Source organism: Callorhinchus milii, unplaced genomic scaffold (genome assembly GCF_018977255.1).
Source record: "Callorhinchus milii isolate IMCB2004 unplaced genomic scaffold, IMCB_Cmil_1.0 Scaffold5, whole genome shotgun sequence".
In the NCBI taxonomy this organism is placed as follows: domain Eukaryota; kingdom Metazoa; phylum Chordata; class Chondrichthyes; order Chimaeriformes; family Callorhinchidae; genus Callorhinchus; species Callorhinchus milii.
In genome coordinates, this window is record NW_024704746.1 from 31,764,326 (window position 1) to 31,784,837 (window position 20,512).

Below are 20,512 nucleotides of genomic sequence, written 5' to 3' on the forward strand. Positions count from 1 at the left end.
AAATGTAGCTGTAAAACACGCTAACCGTAGGCTGAATAGAGTTTTCATTAAAAATCAAATACTTTTCAGCATGATATGACAATAGTCTTAGGATCTGCAATACATAAACTACATAGCTCATGACTTTTTCACACAGCGAGTTCGGATCTGGAATGCATTACCTGAAAGGGTGGTGGAAGCCGATTTGATTATAATAATAATAATAATCCTTGCATTTGATATAGCGCTTTTCACGTCGGGAGGACGTCCCAAAGAGCTTCACAGAATACACTGTAAAGTGAATTGAGCATATATTTGTGGGCGAACGCGGCAGCCAATTGCGCACAGCAATGTCCCACAAACAGTCGTGGATTGAAAATGACCAATTTATTATTGTTTTTAGTTTTGGAGGGATTATTATTAGGCGTAACTTATAACTTTAACAGAGAAGTAGCTAATTATTTGGGGAGGACAAGTTTGCAGAGCTATGGGGAGAAAACAGGGGAGTGGGATTGATTTAGATAGCTCTTTTCAAAGAGCCGGCACAGACACGATGGGCCGAATGGCCTCCTTCTGTGCTGTATAATTCTATGATTCTATGACAGAAGGAAATGGGTAAATGCAATTTTCAGGTTAGACTGAGAAGTACTGGGATTTGGGAAATGGCTGCTTGTAATAGGTGAATGACCATAATGTAGGTTTTACTGTTCTGCAAATTAATTGGAATCCTCTCAGGAATGTGTGTCTGTGCCAAATTGTTATCACATGCTGATTGATGGAAATATTTCCTTGCAGATGGTCGTGGTTAGCAATTTGCTTTCAGCTGCAGGTCACCTCAAAGGATTACAGATGCAAATTTTTTGCATTTGTACAGCAAAACTGGAGCAGAAGTAGACACTGCAGAAATCCAAAACTAGTGAAAATTACACAAGTTGTGAAGAAAGAACATTTAGGAAATGTTTATGGTCCATGCCTTTGTCACCTCTCGGCTGGACTACTCTAACGCCCTCCTCGCCGGTCTCCCATCCACTACCATCCATAAAATCCAAATCATTCAAAATTCTGCACCCGTATTCTCACCCGCACGAAACTCCGCTCCCCGATCACCCCAGTCCTTGCCAGACTGCACTGCTGCCTATCCCAGAGAGGATCGATTTCAAGATCCTCACCCTTGTATTCAAGTCCTTGCACTCCTCTGCACCCCCCGACCTCTCTGACCTCCTCTCTCCTCAAAACAGTACCGGTTGCCTCCGTTCTCCGGGTCTGGCCTCCTCCTCGTCCCTTGAGTCCTCTGCTCCACCCTCGGCGGCCGTGCCTTCAGCCACTATGCCCCGAGGCTCTGGAACTGCCTTCCTCACTCCCTTCGTCTCGCTCCCTCCCTTCCCATTTTCAGGTCTCTGCTGAAGGCCTTTCTTTTCGACCGCGCCTTTGGTCACCTTCCTCCCCCTCTCCCTGGCTCGTCCCGGGATCCGTTACTGTAAAGTGCTCTGAGACGCCGTCCGGCGTGGAGGGCGCTATATAAATCCAAGTTGTTGTTATTTAGAGGGCATTCTTTGGGATCAGACAGAAGAACTATTAAATGTATTAAAATAGAAGTAAAATCATAATGGCTTTGAACCTACTGTAGTTTCGGATTCAGCCTATTTGTGGAAGTGTGAATGGTTAATTAGGCATATTACGGTACGGTAAAAGCCAGAGACTGTATAAGGTGGGTCTATTATGTATAGACCTATGTGTAAACATGTGTAAAGAAGGTATTTATGTCCGCTTAATTCGCCAATTAATAGTTGGTTGTTAATTACATAATGAAGGGTACTTGTAATTCTTTCCAAATAGCATATAATATACACATTTGAATGTTTACACTTTGCCTGAAGTTTCTACAAACCCAATAAATAAAAAGGCATATTTTATAGTACAGATTGGGATAAAAGCATACATTCTGTATTTAATAAAAATATTAATCCTAGCATTTGATACTGTGCCTTTCATATCAGGAAGACATCTCTCATCTCTTTTCCCCCCTTCACCCACCCCACCACCATACAGGGTCAGTAAATAACAGCTAAACTTTTACAACTTTTTTAAACAATAGTTGTCTCTCCCAGTTGTCTGTTCTTTTGCTGAGCTGACTTACACTTACATCTTTGAATTTATGTTTTATGGCTTATTACTAAATTGTTATCATTTCTGTGATCTGAGACTCAAAAGAAGCATTTTGGCAGCAAAAACAATTGTAGGCATTTGTAATACTGTGTACCATTGTTAATTTTATTTTGGTAAGAGACAATTAAACTTGCTTAGGTATAGTTATTGCATGGTTTGCTGGCCAGTGACTTTGAGATCAGTATCTTTATTAGACCAGAAACCCTGAAGCCAATTTTACTTATTGTGATTAGTGCCTGAATTTTATTCATTTTAACCACTTTTTATTGCAAAGCCCTGTTTATTACGATTTCAGGATGCATGCAGTTTTCCACTAGATCTGAGGAATCAGCAACTTATTCAATTTGATTGCACCCGTATTTAACTCTAACCCGAATGCAATGTGAATATTTAATCCAAGGGCTTTTGAGGGCTATTCATTTGATGACTGCCGTAGTTTAGCTGCAGCTGATTCATCTGATTCTGTAGATCAGTGTAGATGGAAAACAATACTAATGTTCAACATGTAAGAGGCGAATGTTGAAAATGGAACAGGCGGTAGAAAAGAACATGATTTTCGGGAAGTCATAAAAGGCAAGCTTCCATCCTATTATTGTTAGATTGCAATGGCTTGTAGAAAAATGCGATACTAGACACCATACACCAATTAGTTTAATGAAGATGAGCAAAAGTGACAATGAAACGACCTTTCACACAGATCTGCCGTGGCATCATTTGGTATTACTCCTGTCACTACTTGTTTGCAACATAGTTCGCTCAGAGGGCTGACTGGAAGCAGTCTCGTTTTTGACTGCTCAGGCAAGTTTTGCCTGAAATTAAGTCTGATTTGTCAAGACGATAATAAAAGCCTTAAACTTGCCAGCTAGGAAGCAAACTGAATATTAGTAATTCTGTTATGGGTGAGATGGTACGTTTTATTGTCTCATTGTAAAATGGGACTAAAACTACAGAGAAGTGCCTCTTTTTCTCTCTTTCTCCCCTTCCAATATCTCAATAAATTAATAAAAAATACTCCTAATCTTCAAAACCAGAGGTTTGATATAAATGTATATACATTGATTCTACTCCTTTAATGGAGGATGTTGACCTGTGATTCAAAAGCTACTTTGCCACAATTTAATAGGATATGTTTATATGACCTATATCGTTTAATGCAGTGATCAAAGAAGGCTTGTCAGTGGTGCAAGCTGCTTCCCTTTTAAATATGCACGTAGATCTATAATATGGATACCTCAATCTCCTAGCATAGAAATCAACTTGCATTTCTCCCCACTTTTAACACAAAGAAATATACCAATACATAACAAAAGCCCCCTTTATAGAAAAACATATGTGTTGTTGAGGAGAGGGTTTTGCTAACCACATAGTCGTGGGGCACATTGTCTGTTGAGGTCTGCACATGAAGAATGGTCTTACAGTAGAGATTTTGCAGAACCACTGATGCTTGTGCAGTTATATTTTGAGTTGACATTATATGACTAGGAGTAAAAGGAGAGAATTTGAGGTGGGAAATTGTCACTAAAATAGTTTTCCAATGTTGAGTCGCAACTTACTTGGACAAACAATGACCACGTGACCAAACTAACAGCAGACTTTTTAAAACGTTGATCCCTCCGTGCTCCCCCCTTCCTCAGTTCAGATGACTGCCTAATTTGTTCATTAATTAGGTTTGGTTGTTAAACATTTTCAGAGCTCTGAATACTTTCAGCATTTGTAAGAATCTTGATTCAGTAAGTCTGTTCTGCTGTGACCCCTGTCGGCTTTAATCTGTTAGAAAACTAAAAGAATGCAAATTTGACACTGATTTATTAAAAGTGCACCAAGTTTGCCAGTCTCTCATTCCAAGTGACCTATGACCATAGAAGGTAAAGAACCATGTAGTTTTAGGAAATATGAAAATTGCCCTTTATATAGTTGTTTGGTGCCCCATTTACAAAGCTGGAAAGAGAAATGTTTGGGTGAACTTATTGGCAATATGTGGGTGTGTTCCACGAAAATGTTCAGACTGTTACCGAAAAGGCTATAATGACTACATAGAAATAGCTTTTATAAGTTTTGAGCCCTGAAAAAAACAAATTTAAAAATAAAGGTAGTCAAACAACAGGAGAGCTTTATACTGTTATGAATAGCTTCTGAAGCTAGACTTACAATTTTTAAATATACAGCTGATTCACTTGTTTGAGTATTGATGCTTTTTTGTGGTATCCAGCCCAGTGTGTAAATGGGTCAAATGTTATATAAAGTAGCACTGGAACTGCCAGAATTTCTCTTTGAAGAATAATATGAACAAAGGCACGAAACCTGAGTTCTGAAATTTCTCATGGTCTACTGTTAAGACCATTGTTTTAAATTTTAATATTGTATAGAATTTGGGAAAAATTCTTCCATTCCATCTAAGTTTGGCTGCAAGTTTTTCATAGTTTTGTTTAACATTGGTTTGTTAAACATTTAGATTTAACAGATTTCCCAAAGCGAGTTTGAATATTACAGAAAAACAGCAATCTGAATAGAAAGCAATGAAAGAAACCAACCAGTTGTGTCAGAAACCCACATTAATCCATTAGTCTGGACAGACGAAATCTGACACTTGAGTTTATGGCAGACACATGAGTGAGTTCTAGAAGTTGTCCACTTATCACGAGCTGTGGTTGAAGCAAAAACCATCAGTGTATTAAGAGGAAACTTCAGGGATACATGAAGGAGAAGGGCAGAAAAGGATGATAAAGGGGTTTGGAGGGGCAGAGGGCATGTGGAGTATTAACACTGGATCAGAATAGTTGGGTCGAACAGCCTGTTTCTGTGCTGTAACATTCTATGTAATTCTACACAAGTAATAAGAATTCAATCGCATCCAGATCTTCCTAACATATCGGATATAATGTATTTCAGAAGTCGCTACAAAATGTTATTTGAGACAGAGTTCCTGATCTGTTATAGGCTTTGCAAATGGACACCAAATCTATGATTTCAACTCATAAAAATAGGGCTTCATTCCACAGGACCTTTCCGCATATTGACCTTTTTGATCAATTTTTGAAAAAAAAGATAATGTAGCAACAATTTACCGTGTTATTTTCACTTATACTCTCTTAAGCCAATTCGTTAAAGCTTAATGTGAAGTATCTGATCGTTTCAGCTCATTGCCACTACTAGCGTTCACCTGTGCCGTTTAAAGTTATGGGAGTAAGACTTTCAGTCGGTTCCAAATGGAGTCTTTATAGATAAAATATGTAATAGCAATACCACTAAAGGAATTCTAATCTGGTGGCATCATTTTACAACAACAACAACTTGGATTTATATATCGCCTTCCACGCCGGACGACGTCTCAGAGCGCTTTACAGTAACGGATCCCGTTAGTATGTATTCTTTTGGAGACATGATTTGCAACCCAGAGTATTCCATTTCTTGTGTAACAGCAATTAATAAATAGCTGCACCATGTGGTGTCTGGTTACCAGGTTTCATCTCCAGTTCCTGTTGAGTTAGATGATGTCAACTGAGGTAATGGGCCACTACAGTTAACCTTATTATTTTTCAGGCTAGAAGGGAAAAACATTTGGAGATGATAATAATAATCCTTGCGTTTGAAACAGCGCCTTATCACATCTCTGAGATGTCTCAAAATGCTTGAGATTCCTATTCCTGATTACCATAATCAAAACTAAACTAATGGAAAATGTATGTGTAGGGGCCTAAACTAAGAAGCACATTGGGTTCTGCACCGTAGCTCTATTTTTGCTCTTTCTCTCAACCTAAATCAAGGTTGACTGTCGTGGTTCACTGGCTTTCGTCCCTTATGTTGAAGTGCCGTAGTCTACTGAGGCCCATCAAATCGGGCCTCAATAAGTGTTGCTGTGTTCAGGGTAGAAAGGAGAAAATCGAGACATTTTTCCTTTCAATAGAATATAAGTACTTCAGTGGCAGACAGGTTAGGTATTGTAGTGTGCCAGTAGCATATAACGAGAGGAGTCTGTTTAAGAAGATTAACATTTTTCAAAGTCTGCTGTTACACCAAGTTGCAGATGAATACTGTTGATTTAAAATACTAGCAGAAAAATGCAGAAAACATAAAAAGAAAAACTGCAAAATAAAATAACAGAAAATACTGGAAATGGACTGAAATTCTCAGTGATTTTAATAGTGTATCAATTCATAAGAGAGAGAGATCACTTAATGTGGGCTATCGGTGTTCACTGTGTGATAAGCCCCCAAATAAAATATTTGAGGCTAATAGAAATAAGATGTTACATTATTTATAATATTCGTAAAAGATACATTCTGTGATGACATTTTGTATGTCTTTGGATTCTCTTTTTAATTCTGGTAGCTCTTTCAGTAGTTGTGTTGCAAGTGTGATAAATGATCACATGCTAACATTCAAGCTCTTAGTACTGAGCTTACCAGCTTACGAAGAGAAGGTTTATCCAGTTACCATATTTCAGTAATCTTGTTAAATCTTTCATCTAGATTTCAGTTTGGGGGGCGTCCTGCTGTGTCGGAGTTACCCAGTTTTAGAAGTGACATTAAACTCAGTTGAGCATTAATGGAAAATTCATTTTCAATTTATAATGCCTTATTACACCTCAAAAGTACTTCCCGGATAATTACTCTCATTTTAGCGACTTTATGTAGATAAACTTCACCTGAATGTTTTGTTGAATGACTGACCCTCTGGCAATGCATTGGTCCTCCAGGACTACACTGAGTGTCAAACCTAGACTACGATTTCAACTCATAAAATACGGCTTGAACCCACGGACATTTGACACAAAAACTTGTGACCCGGCGGCAAGATTATCTGTTGAGCCAAGCGGACCCAAGATCCCATTAACAGAGATCGCTGTTTATTATTATTATTATATTATTGTATGTTTTCCTGCATTCCTCTAGATCAATTCATTACTTATTCTACTGGCTCTTTGTCTGTCCGCATTTTACCTTCAAATGCACCCTTTGCACTTGACAGTAATTACGTGTGAATCACTAAGTTTAATGTGATAAGGAGCTATGAAAATGGAAATTCTCTATTCTTTAAGTGGGAGAATGATTTTTCCTATTGCAGGCAGCTGAAACAATACATTCAGAAAACGTATTACTAAACCATGTTTAATAAATAGCAGTGTGGAGTGATTATTTTGTTTTGACTCCAGGCAGAGGAGGTTTGAGCTCTAGCCACTTAATTAGGTTGCTCATTGAACTCTTCGGAACAGTGTACACTGGATTTCTGGGGAGCCTAGCTGTAAAGTAGCTTCTAGAAATTTGTCACCCTTTTTCAAAATAATTATTGTCTTGACCTGTCTACTGAGGATGATGAACACTTTGGCACTGCTGTGCTCCACACTGGCTGAAAGACGCAAGTCCACAGACACTCACCTCCAGAGTTTTTTGTCCTGATCTGGCATTTGTTCAAATTGTACGTGAAAATTGATTTAGTGAAGAATGGTCAGTTCTTCCTCATTGATTAAAACATCATATAGAAATCCTTCCATCCAATGGGAACACTGTTCCTTTGAATTTTCACATTTCCATTTAAGGTGATCCGCTCTCTGGAATTACTTCCATATATTCTTCCACCTTGAACTCTCCCTCTCTGGTTTCTAAACCCTTTTTAAAAAAATAAACTAATTGAGAAATTTCTTCAAAGTGAGACAAAGTATAAAACAGCAAAGCCTGGGCAACAACCTGACACTAGTGTGATGTTTGGTGTGATTTTTCTTAAAGGGGTAGCTTATCTATTTGGCTCTTTCTCAGTCCGTCTCTTCAGCCTCACTTCATATCTTCAGCCCCCCTCCACCCCGCTGCTCACCCCATGAAATTTCTAGGGCTGAAGATTTATAGGAAGGGCAGTGACCTGTCGCATTCTACAAAATGACTAATGACACCTGAGGCACAGGAATCATAATTTGTTCAGTGTTTGATCATCTGCATCTATAGTTTTCTTAAACTGCCCGTCCTTCAGATGAGACGTTAAACCGAGGTGGACGTTAAAGATCCCATGGCACTATTCAAAAAGAGAAGGGAGTTTTTCTTGGTGTCCTGGCGAATAATCCCCCTAATAAAATCAATCGCTCACACCTTGGCTGTTTGTGGGATATTGCCGTGCACAATTTTTCTGCCTACAAAATACACAATCACTCAACTTTACAGTAAATCCTGTGAAGGATTTTGAGCTGTCAACAACAACAACAACAACAACAAGATTCCATTTATAAAGCGCCTTTCACGTCAGGAGGACTGTCATTCTGATGTGAAAAGTCAGTATATCAAATGCAAGCATTATTACAAATTTTAATAACAATCCTTACATTTGATATAGCACCTTATCACATTGTTGAAATGTGTCGAAGCACTTCATAAAATTGACTATAAAGTGCAGTGACTGTATTATCACCTGAACTGTGAGTTCAAAAGTCCCAATGTGGGGCTTGAACTAACATCCTTCTCATTCAGAAGCTACCAATTAAACTAGGCAGATTTCGTAAAAATAGTTAAGTGGTAAAGCATTAAATGCTTTTTATGCATGCAAGAGAATTCTGTAATTTATATAGGAATTGTGAAATAGTATCTTTTGCATGAATAAATTTCTAAAGCAATCGTCATAACTAAAACACATCATAATATATCCCCTGATAGCTAGTCATTTATTTGGTATGGAAACCGTTTACATGAATTAGAAGTGTATTTTAGGAGTTGTTGAGTGGGAAGAGGGAAATCGTGAAGGATTTTAAACTGCTTGTTTATGTCCTAGGGGAAACATTGAGACATCAGAGCAGCTTGTGTGCCATAATGTGATTTCATAAGAGATTGTGAAATAGCTAAAAGATCCCATGAAAACTGTATTAGATGTGGTTCTGTTTGAAAAGTAAATCTATTTAAGCCTGTTTAGAAATGGGTATCAATAAAGTTTGTACTGTTTTACAAAACAAAATGTTCTCCACAAATTATTAGAAAATGTTCTGGTGTCAAATTTCTTTTCCACTTTAACAATACAGAAGATTGCACAGAGTATTAACATTGTCATCAAAATGCCCCAAAAATATAAATTCATGTTTTCCACACGTGATCTTAAAATACCGTTTTTGTTTTTGCCCAATAAAATGAAATACAATAAAATTCAGGTGTGTCGTATCAGTCAGGACCATAACATTTAATATGACTTACGCAAAGTCTGATTTGCAGGCAAACTATAAGTCGTATAAAATCTGACTTGATCTACACTACGCGTACACAATTCATTGCGGCCGACCAGCAAGGGCTCATGCATCGAGTAGTCGGGACGTCATTTCCCACGATTCAATGCAGCCGGTACCAACATGAGTGAGTAATGTAGGGGAGCAGTGTTACGAGTTAGGAGGTGATTAATATGAGTAGTGCAAAGAAATCTAAGTGGTTTGATAGGGAACTGAATGGGACTCGAGAAGTTTGCTCTGGCTGTCGTGGGCTCAGTAGGAATGCTCTTTGCTGTGTGGCTAGAGTCATAGAATCGTAGAAGGAAGCCATTCAGCTTGAGTCTGGACCAGCTCTCAGAGCAGAGTGTAAAAATCCTTTTTTTTTCCAGGACTGACATCATCTGACTTTGAGTTTTTTGTGGAAAATTGTCTTAAACTGTCTCCACTGTTTTTTTCTTCAGAGTCCTGATGATGATGATGACCGCTCACAACAAAAGGATCGGCAGAGGGAGGATGTCGTTACTCAACAAAATACTCTCCAGAATGAGTCGATTGTGTCAGATGCAAACACTACATTTTCTGTAAGCATTTATAGCATTTATTATCTACCTCAGTTTTTTTAGCATTTAATTTTTCCTGAAATATTCTATATCCAAATTTTTTTTTGTGATTTTAGTCTGATTAAATCAATATGAATTTTGTTGGGACAATGCTTCAATGTGAAATTAAAGCACTCACATGATACATACTGTACTGTAACTGGTTGATGTAGGTAGGTGTATGGACACGCTGAATAAAAATTGGTGGGTGAAATTTCAAGTGAGACTGAAAACTAGTTTTCTGATAGCAATCTGCTCAACCTAAGTTGTTTCTTTACATGATGACGTGGATTGAGCAGGACTGTGTGGGAAAATGCCTCAAGGGAAGTAGCAAAAGTTTAACAGCAGGAAGATGGAATCAGCAGGAGTAGGGCAGAGGAGTTTTAATTCCAGGAACAAGGAAGGGACACCTCTGAGAACGAGAAAGGAATGGGCAAAGAGAGGCCTGAGAGAGGGTGAGCATGGGCGCAGTGTGAGAGGGTGAGACGTGATTGTCTGGAGGTAACGCAGAGAAAGTGAAGGATAGAGGTGAAACAGAGTGGACCCAAGGATAATAATAAGAGTGACTGGGAACAAATAATAAGCAAAGAGAATACATTAGAATACATTAAAATATGCAGCACAGAAACAGGCCACTCGGACCAACCTGGTCTATGCCCGTGTTTATGCTCCACATGAGCCTCCTCCTGCCCTTCCTCAACTGAGCCTTCAAGCATAACCTATTCCTTTCTCCCTCATGTAACTATCTAGCTTTCTCTTAAAGACATCTATGCTATTTGCCTCAACAACTCCCTGTGGTAGCATGTTCCGTATTCCCACTACTCTCTGAAGAAATTTCTTCTAACTTCCCTATTTGATCTATTTGTGACTATTTTATATTGATGGCCTCCACAAGTGGAAACATCTTCCGTATCTTGACATAGGGAAGAGGCATGCCAGAAAAAAAAATAATCAAAGTATGAAATAACAATAATCAAAAGGAGCAAAGGACGTGTGATCAGTATGAGAAATGGGTCAGACTGAGCAAGGGGAGAAAAACAGTTCACTAGATAAATAATTATGAAAAACTAAAAAAAATTCAGAGTTAGTGAAGAGGAGGAAAAATAACAAAAGTGACGAGCTGAACAATTGATAGTAAATCAGGGATTCCTGAGTGGTGAATCACAATTTGGAAACAGACTGCAAAAGTGGTTTATCGAGCCCTTACATGTTCTATCTACCAGAGGATTTTTATTAGATCTCAGACAAAGAGTTCTTTGAGGTAAATTAATATAATTGGGAACCTATGCATTAACTCATCTGCTGTTTCAGCGATCTAAATCATTCTTTGATTGTAGTTCGAACTTCACCTGTAAGGCTCTCTTTTTTTGTCTCTACGTTTTGTAGTCAAATATGAAGCTTCCTTTTAAATGTATTCCGTAGCAAACGCATTAGTAACGTCCGTTTGGCAAAATTAATTGTTGTATTTTATGGGGAGGGGCAAGGGCGTGGAGGCCTTTGAAAGTTAGAACAAGGAACTCAGTGAATCCACTGGGGAGAAGGCCACGTTATGGGGTAATAGGAGAAAGTATATGGGCTGCAATGTTCCAGATGATCTGGTTGAGTTAGATAGCGTGGCAGGAGTGTGTTGGAGTTATTGAGTCTGGGTGTGAAGAAGGCATGTGCAGTGATGGAGGAAAATCGGCTTGGTCAAGACCAGATCAAAGGCTTAGGGGGGAACAACATGCCAGGATTATGCATTGGCTCTTTGCATCCAAGGAAGTAGACTCAATCAGAACATGAGCTGAGGAGACACAGGCATGAGCCAAAGAGGATTGCTTGGGTTTTGTCGACATTCAGCTGAAGGATGTTGAGGTTCCCCAATAAAGTGTTCAATTATCACCATTCATAACTGTGAATGATTATGGAGGAACTCAGTCAAATATACCTCTCATTTCTGTGTCACTTTAAAATGATAAAGCTGGCTTTCTGTTGAGATAGCTGAATCGTACATGGAAGGAAGAATGCCCCCCCCTCCCCCCAACAAACTTGTCTGGAATGTGAGGAATTGATGTGGTAAATGGCTTCTGGTCAGTAAACAGATCTGAATGGCAGTCAGTACTGACCTCCCCAGAGCTTTATGCTTTTGTTTTGCGCGCACGCCAAGTGCTCTGGAATTAGAGCCAAGTTTACTGTGTCACACAATGGTAATTTATGTGCAAACTAAATAGAAAGAACAAATGTGTTTTTTCACTTTGCAGATCTTAACAGCTAACACTGTAGTTTGTAATAGGTAAAACAAAAAGAATTCGAGAACCAAGAGAAATTCTAAGAGATTGCTGAGAACATCCCAAGGAATGGGGTTTCTCAAATATGCGTTATAAAATTGATTGAGAGAAGCTGGAATTTGGGGAGAAAGAATTAGCAGTTATTTAGTATTTGACATCTGTCTTTACTGAAAAAGATCATGGAATTTTTCTAAGTAAGAAATTTGATTTCCAAGAATGGTGCAGGAATAACTGGACAGTGTCCATATGGTGACAGATTTGGTTTATAGAGGTTGGATGCTCTCAGAGAGAAAGTGCCCACCTGGGCAATTTGGACCAATTGAATTTAATCCTTGGAATATCACAGGTGAGGACATCAGGACACATTTGATTTATGGAGGCCGCTGATAAATCTATTTGTTTGTCATGTTCCTCCTCTTCTCCTTCTCCTTTTCCCCCCACGTTTCCTGATTTTTATGTGCAAACTGCTTTTTGGGTTTATCAAGTCACATGTGCACCTATCAAGTTTCCATGAATAACTTTCCATTGGCTGCAAAACTCTGATACTCACACCAATGGAAAGTGCTTTTTTTTCTAAATTGCTCCAATCTTCCAGAATGGATGGTGGAAGCTGGAAGCAGTTAGGAGAGCTTTACGTTTTATTGTTGTTGGAAATTGGAAGAAAAAGTTTGGAGTAGTAAGAAAATGCAAAACGTTTACTATTTTGCACAATAATTGCTTGATGCATTTGATACTATAAAAAGAAATGTCTTTGTTTAAAAAAGACCAAATAGAAAATAGAGTGGGAAAGTGTTCAGTTTTTAAAATATTTTTAAAATATATTTTATTGTTTTTTAATATTACAATTGAAAGAAAGGACTTATGGCTCTTTATGCTGAAACCTTCTTTATACTTTTCCTACTATTTGTCATGGCTTCCGACATCTTATTTTTGTGTACTTCATCAGTACAAGATCGTCTTTACTTCCTGTGCAATTTGGAATTTGCATGTTGGTTGACATGATCTCTGTTATATAACCTGGAAAAACACCATGTATTTAAATCTGGAAAACATTTTGCACTACATATGTAACAGTGGTGAATGGAAAACATTCCAGTATATCATCTGTGTTCAATATTTTTTATTGAGAAAAGTAAATAATAGACTGGAGTACAACTTATTATCTAGATCATAATTTATATCAACCATGAAGTGGGATCTCATTTCAATTTCAAAGATCTTCATAATTTTGCAATTGGTTGAAGAATTTTTTATCCAATTCTTTTCATCACCTGTTCGGTTCTGCACATTCTGTTCCCAGAAACAATAAATTAGAAAATTGGCATCAGTCAAATATTTTAAAAGTACACCAGGATATAGGAACCCATACAGTACTTTGTATGAACTCTTGTATTCATGCACGATTTGTTTTAACCTGAAATACAGACTTTAGTTTCAGTAATGCTGCAGTCATTCAATTTTGACAGTTGGTCCTTTATTTTTCTGTCTATTTGTATGTCAGTTTTTGTTCCTATTCACTTTATACTTCTTTCTTTATACAGCACTTATTATTATTATTAATAAGGTGGAGAGATTGAGGCAGAGTTCCAGAGTTTATGGGATGTAATGACTGACTTTTTTCCTGTTTTGTCTCCTTTACTTTTTCCCTTACTTTATTTTTTACTTTTTTATCCTTTTTTTATACTTTATACTGGGCCTTGTGTGGCCAAACAAGCTGGGAAGATGTCTAATAATGGAAAGATGTTTTGCAGAAAGAGTTTCTTAATGTTCTAATAATGCCCCTTTACTTTGAATTTCAATGTTTCAAATTAAATGTTTGAGTAAGACCTTTGTTATTGGTTAGGAATGGAAAAAAACCTTAGTGGTGTTCTAGTTTTTAATAGCAATGGCATAGTCCCAATAGAAAAGAGAGTTATCCGAGGGTTAGGGGTGTTGGGGATGGGAGGGGAGAGAGAGAGAGAGAGAGAGAGAGAGAGAGATTGTGGAGCAGTACATGGACCTTTTAAGTCCATTTTAGAATCAATATTGAGCTGGAGAGATTTTGAAATTACTCGTCCTATTACTGCTCTGTTCTGCTCCTTATATATATATCTTTGTTTCTGTCTGTAACGTGTGCCCAGTTATATTTTCAAATGGCTTAACATTACAATTAAGGCAGATTGTGGTGGGGAAGCGGAGATTATTTTATGATAGAAATGATGGGTGACTGACCAGAGAAGGAAGAGTTTGAATAGTTTGCCTTTTGTTTGAGAAAAGAGCCCAGCTGGGATCTGAAAGAGGTTCTACAGACCTTGTGAGAAGAAGGGTTTTAACCTGAGCTGTGATTAGCAGAGGTGGACTTTCCCCTTGAAAGATATTAACTCTTGGTGAATTATGAGGCAATAATTCAATCACAATTTCATTGCATTCTAGAAAGTGTTTGCCAGTATTGTTTGTTTTGCAAAGCAGAAAGAGTCGATCGTCATTTTGCATTAGCACACTCTCAAATTCAAGTGACCCAGGATCTGTTTCTGTTTCAGTATGATTTATGGGACTACTAACTTAATGTCACCTGCAACTGAATCAGTAATTATTTCTCTATAAACTAAGAAAAAAGATTTTCCAAACACTTTCTCAAGCTAGTACACCCTTTATCCGTTCAGCAGTAAACTTTGTTTAGTCTATTTTCCTCATCCAGAAAATCATCTGGAAAAAATCATTGGATTATCCTGTATTCATTTAATGGCATCTATAATGGTGGATAATATATCTATAGTGAATTTTTTTTATTTTTCTTACTAATGTGTATTATTATTTTCATTCATGATAGTATGTTAGGTGCAGCTTGGAGAGATTTTGAATTTATGGTACAGAACTGGCTGTGTTATTGGGTCTCTCATATTATATATTGTATATAGTATAAAATGGATCTTTACTGAAGTACATTTCACAAGATCATGATGGTTTGGGAGGTAATCAGTGTTATAAGCAATTCTGTTTCATCAACTATCCTAAATGTAGCAGTGGTAAATTTCAAACTCTCAGGGGACATTTTTATGAAACTTTTTTGGCTCCACAAATTTCTTCCCAATGTTATTTTGTAAAATATTATGAGCTTTCAATCCCCAGATGTTCAGTCAATTTAAAAGTTCACATGTCGTATGAGCTTATATTGTACCCAGAGTAATGGATACATGAGAATGATTGCAGTGGAAATCATTCAAGATATCATTTCTTGCCCCCAATTCATTGTAAAAAAAACTTCCATTGGTGGTGGAAGATTTTTAGAATGGGGGGAGCTGTAAACTGGGGTTAAGAAATCACGACCAGAGACACAAGCGTGAATGACGTGTTCCTTTGACGTGTCCATCCTCACCATCAATGGCGGCATGTTCGATGTGAAATCGACCCCAGGGACTCCTGCCTCGCCTAGGCTAAAGCTAAATCATCCCAAATAAACAGCAGTTACAGAAATGTGGCACGGAAGGTTTATAAACTGGCTGCACGACACTTGCAATGAGTTAGACCGGCTCAGAGATTGGGTTCTCTTGACCATGGGTTCTCAAACGTTGTCACAGTGAGCCTTCCTAACCTAAGAAAAACATTGCACCTTCCTTTTAGAGAAGAAAGAAGTATGGAAATAAAAATGTCATTCTGTCAATATTCCACAGACTACAATCCACCCTAATCCCTTCAGGAAAAAAAAACTCCCTAATCGTCAAAGGTATTCAACCAAAACTGCAGAATATTCATCCGTTCCTCCATATCCGCTGTTTAGTGTCAAGCTCCAGTCAATTTTGCCCACCCCTCCCATACAAAGATTTTAAAATCCTTACCAGTGAGCATGGGAAGTTCACATGTGACAGCCTCACGAGGCTGAGTTCAAACCCTTCTCGAACTGGGCTGAATGTGCAAACTGTATTTAATGGTAGCTTTTTACTTTGGCGGGGTGGAAACATACTTTCACCCCCCCCAACGTTTTCATTGGGAGGGCATTAAGTCCCCCTCTCCACCCCCTGGTTCCATCCCCAATGATACAATCTAAATTAGATACTGATAACTCCCCTGAACCAGACATTATATTACAACTGCCATCACTTTCTGTTGTCTGCTATTGTTTATTAGAGATATGCTTACATCTTATGAAAGGATTTGTTGCACTTGGTCAGATTTTGTTCCAGTCTTGTCTTGACAGGTTTCAACTGCTTATGTGATCCACGACTTTGATCAATGGTGATATTCACACATGAAGAAGAAACATTGTAAAATTCTTGTTTTTCAAAACATTTATGTATTGATGGTCAGGAAGTTCTATACGTCATTTTTTAAATCAATATCTGGGAGGGAATTGTGCATCCATAATTCAATCGAAAGGAATTCTATGAATTGCAGTTCTGCTGAAGAGTATTTAATTAAATTTATACCTTAAATTCCCCCTGAATACTGTGATTAAAGCATTATCTAGAAAAAGAAACTCTTTAATATCGGTAAGCAATAATTTGATTTGCATCGCTTGTGTTTTAACAGATTATAGTTGAGATCAGTTAATCAGCAAGGCTACACTAAATGCTACATCAGTGTGCTATTAAAATACCGGATATGATGAGACGCTCAATATCTGAATTAATAAAACTATTAGGGAAATATTTGAAAATCTGGGTATTTTTAGTGAAAATCACAAACTTTAGCTGGAAACAACTTGACCTGTGATCTAATCTTGAGCCTCATTTGTTTTCCTGTTCAAGGCTATCCAGTTCTCCTGAATCATTCCTGGGTTATGTTTTGTACAACCATTTTCTTTATTTGTGTGTTAAGATATGAAAGAAATGCAAAAACAAGCATTTGGTCCATTGGATCAGTTTCTTCTTATTTTACACAGTGTGGATGCTAAAACAAATGCATGTGATAAACTTGTACCTATTTAATTTATTTGCTATCTGATTTCCACCCTGAAGTTCAAGAAGTACAGTGATAATTAAAATACTTTATTATTCTCTTAGACAGAATAATTAAAGATCCTTGCAGGTGAGAATCTGGTGCTCGTGATACATCTGTGAAATTCAGAGGTTTTTGAAAACAAATTAAATGAAGTTTTGCATCAGGATGATACAACAAAGCCTTAAATAAAATGCTTTCCCAGCTTTCAGTTGAAGTTCAGTCGCAAGAAGGGTTGAAATGAACGCTGATGTCAATTACTTTGAAAACCATATGGAATTGTAATAATGAAGTTTGAGTATACTAATGCTGGTTGACAAATCATACATCAAAGTTGACTTCAAAATTGCCGCAGCCCCACATGATATGCCTCAATTGAACCATCATTTCCCTTTTATTATTGTTTGCATAATGAATTTAGATTTTATTAAGTGGAGGATATTTTCACCAAGAATTAAACACTTTTATCATTATAGGTATTCATCAAGCTTTCCAAAGCAGGTGTAGCATTACCATCTGCAGAGTTAAGATCCATGTCTTCTGGCATAAGCCCAGAACAATATACAAGCACTTGCGCGCAATTAACCCATTTTTTTGCTGTAAGCATCTGCCCACAGAACCTGCTTGAGACTGTCCTTTTTTAAATGAAAATTAAACTATTGGGAGCTGAAGCTCAGTGAGTGCTATGTTCAGATATAAAGAAATGCCTGAAGCAGTTATTGAAGTGAATAACTTTAATAATGTTAAGCCTTTTTGAATCAACACACTTTTTTCTGAAGGGGGCTAGGCCATTCTGGGGCTCTATATTGAAATATTTGGAATGGGTATGAACTGTTTTCTGTAAAGTATGTGATTAAAATGTTTGTTCCCTTTTAGGAAACTTCTCGAACTGTGACAGGACGATGGAAAAGGTAAACAAAACGTTAACAAACACTTGTTTTATTTGAGCCCTGCAAATTCCACGTTTAAACCTCTAAATACAGGGTAGTCCAATGCTGTAAACCTGTACTGAACAGTCCTGTGGATTAAGATTTCAAGCCTCAGGGAAGTTGAATTCCTATTGAGACTGTTCCGCACTTTTTCCCCTCCCCCTCCATTCAGATGACAAGTTACCAGAGCTGAAGTGCTGAATGGAATCAAGGTCATCACTGGCTGGCAACAAAAAGGTGGATTTGGGAAGAGTTTCACATAGGATTGTGCTTTAGTTTCATCTACCTTCAACACTACCACATAGCCCAATCTGCCTTCTAACCTAAGAATATAAGTAGTTTAAACTAGGAAGCAGTAAAAAGGAGAAAACTTGGATAAATATAGTTAAAGGTTAAAAACTAAAACAACAACAATTTGCATTTATATCGCGCCCCTTACGCAGGGTAACTTCCCAGAGCGCTTGACAATGGCGGAGCACTGCTTGTATATTGGATCATATATTTATCCATTAAAGCTAATTTAACCCCATAAGCTACGCCTTCAATTCTGTGCAATTTTTTATTCTGTATTGAAATTACACTTTACAGGAAAGTGCTTTTTCTCATAATACTTGTGTTTACATGTTCACTGTAGCACTGCACCTGAAGATGATGCTGCAATGTATTCATCCAGCAGTCGGTATTCTGGCCGAGGAGAGAGGCCTGGCTACAACCGCTTTGGAAACACTTCTGTGAGTCCTGCCTTTGGCAGTACATTAGAGAAGAAACTAGAAGAACTCGAAAAGGTACAAAATAGATTTAGAAAAATCAAGAACAAGTATAATATGTCTTTGCAAGTGTGCAACCAAGAGAAACTCTATCATTTTCCTGATTAAAATCTCTAGAATGATGATTATGCGTGTTGAGAGTTGCCCATTTCAAGCTTTCGGATATGCTGATTTCTCGTCTTTGCGTTTTCATATTGGAAAGTTTTCTGAAGAATATGTTTCATAAACCTATAATTCAAACAAGCTCTTTGTTTCAAGCCAAGCCTGTATCCTACAACATAACTCTTATTAGCAACTTGAACCAATGCAGTGTCCAACTGATGGGCCAAGCTATCAATGGGTTTTCTTTTAAACCTGCTTTCTATCAGATTGGAAGAGGACTTTCAGTCCACCCTTACAATAAACTTCAAATTCTTCAGATTTTGTCATGCTTCACTTGTTTTCCACTATACAACTTCTGTGAAAGGGAGCTCTTTTTCAGAAATAGTTTTCAGGCCAAAGAGGAATAAGCATTTTGAGTCAGAAGAGGGATTTGTTAACACGTCTGGGGAACAATGTAGTAGATGGTCAACATTTATACAACATTTTACATATAAAAAGAATCTCAAATGCATGCGATTTTGTGGTGCAGTTTCTGGAGAAATTCAAATGCGACAATAGAATCATTCCATGTATTTTCAATGACATTTTCTAGCTTCTAATTACTTCACTGTTGTTCCAAGGGTTTTTTCATACCTGAGTTCATGTCTCCCAGGCAGTGACATTAGCTGGGGAAAGGAAACACCTCTAGATCATGTCATTGCTTGCCAACAAAGATTGCTGGGCAATTTGAATCTGAACCTTGTCCTTCAAAAACTCTTGTGACATTTTTGAGCCCATTTGCTCGGGGCTATTTTACCTAAATAAAATAGATAATAGGTAAGCTTATTTGGAAAAGTCCTGTTGCCAAATGTGTTGTGGAATGTGTTATTGTTCACAATAAATAAATTCAGCCTATTGCACTGAATTTGGTTGCTTTAGAATGAATATGTAAGCAGCCATGTGTATCCATTTCTGTGTTCTTTATGAACTTTACAATTTTTAACCAGAAAATAAATATTTATATGTATATAGTGCTGGAATGGGAGGAAATCATTTGGCTCTCACAAGACTATGAAGATGTTAAAAAAGTTGTCTTATGTAGTATTTCTGGATTTTATCTTAGATTGTAAGTAAGTTTATTATGTATCAATTTGGAGACATTATTAGTTCTGTTTTTTTTATCAGGAACTCACCAAGGAGAGACAAGAAAATCAGAAACTAGTCAAGCTACTACAGGACAGAGATGACCTTATTGGAAAGCTGAGAGAAGAAATTGACCTGCTTAACAGAGTAAGAGCCACTTATATTGAAACCATTCATGAAAGTACTAAAACGTGTATGAAGCTTGTTTTTAGAGAGGCACTAAACTTTATATTTGTTATCATTGGTAGTGCAACATTAATATTGAGGGTGTACTGTTCTCAGTACATCTGTTTTTTTTAAAAAACAAGTGTTTAAATGGTTTAAATGATGTTCAGACTCCAAGCTTACACTTTTTTCAAAGGGTAGATGAGAGAGGTGTGACTAACAGCCTAAGATTAATCTTTTTCTAGACAACAGAGCTGAAACTGTCTCAAGCTGAGAAAGCATTACATTAGTCTTTTTCAAAAACATACATTTTGCGGATACAAAATTATTT

At 37.4% G+C, this 20,512-nt stretch overlaps 1 protein-coding gene across 1 annotated transcript in view; it reads left to right on the forward strand.

Moving 5' to 3' along the window:
• The window catches only part of pawr (PRKC, apoptosis, WT1, regulator), a 48,598-nt gene that overhangs the window by 23,124 nt on the left and 4,962 nt on the right, over positions 1 to 20,512 (forward strand). Inside the window, exons 3-6 of the mRNA XM_042335050.1 lie at positions 9,778 to 9,897; positions 17,973 to 18,007; positions 18,660 to 18,810; positions 20,059 to 20,163. Coding sequence (XP_042190984.1) covers positions 9,778 to 9,897; positions 17,973 to 18,007; positions 18,660 to 18,810; positions 20,059 to 20,163 — 411 coding nt within the window. The remainder of the gene's footprint in view (positions 1 to 9,777; positions 9,898 to 17,972; positions 18,008 to 18,659; positions 18,811 to 20,058; positions 20,164 to 20,512) is intronic.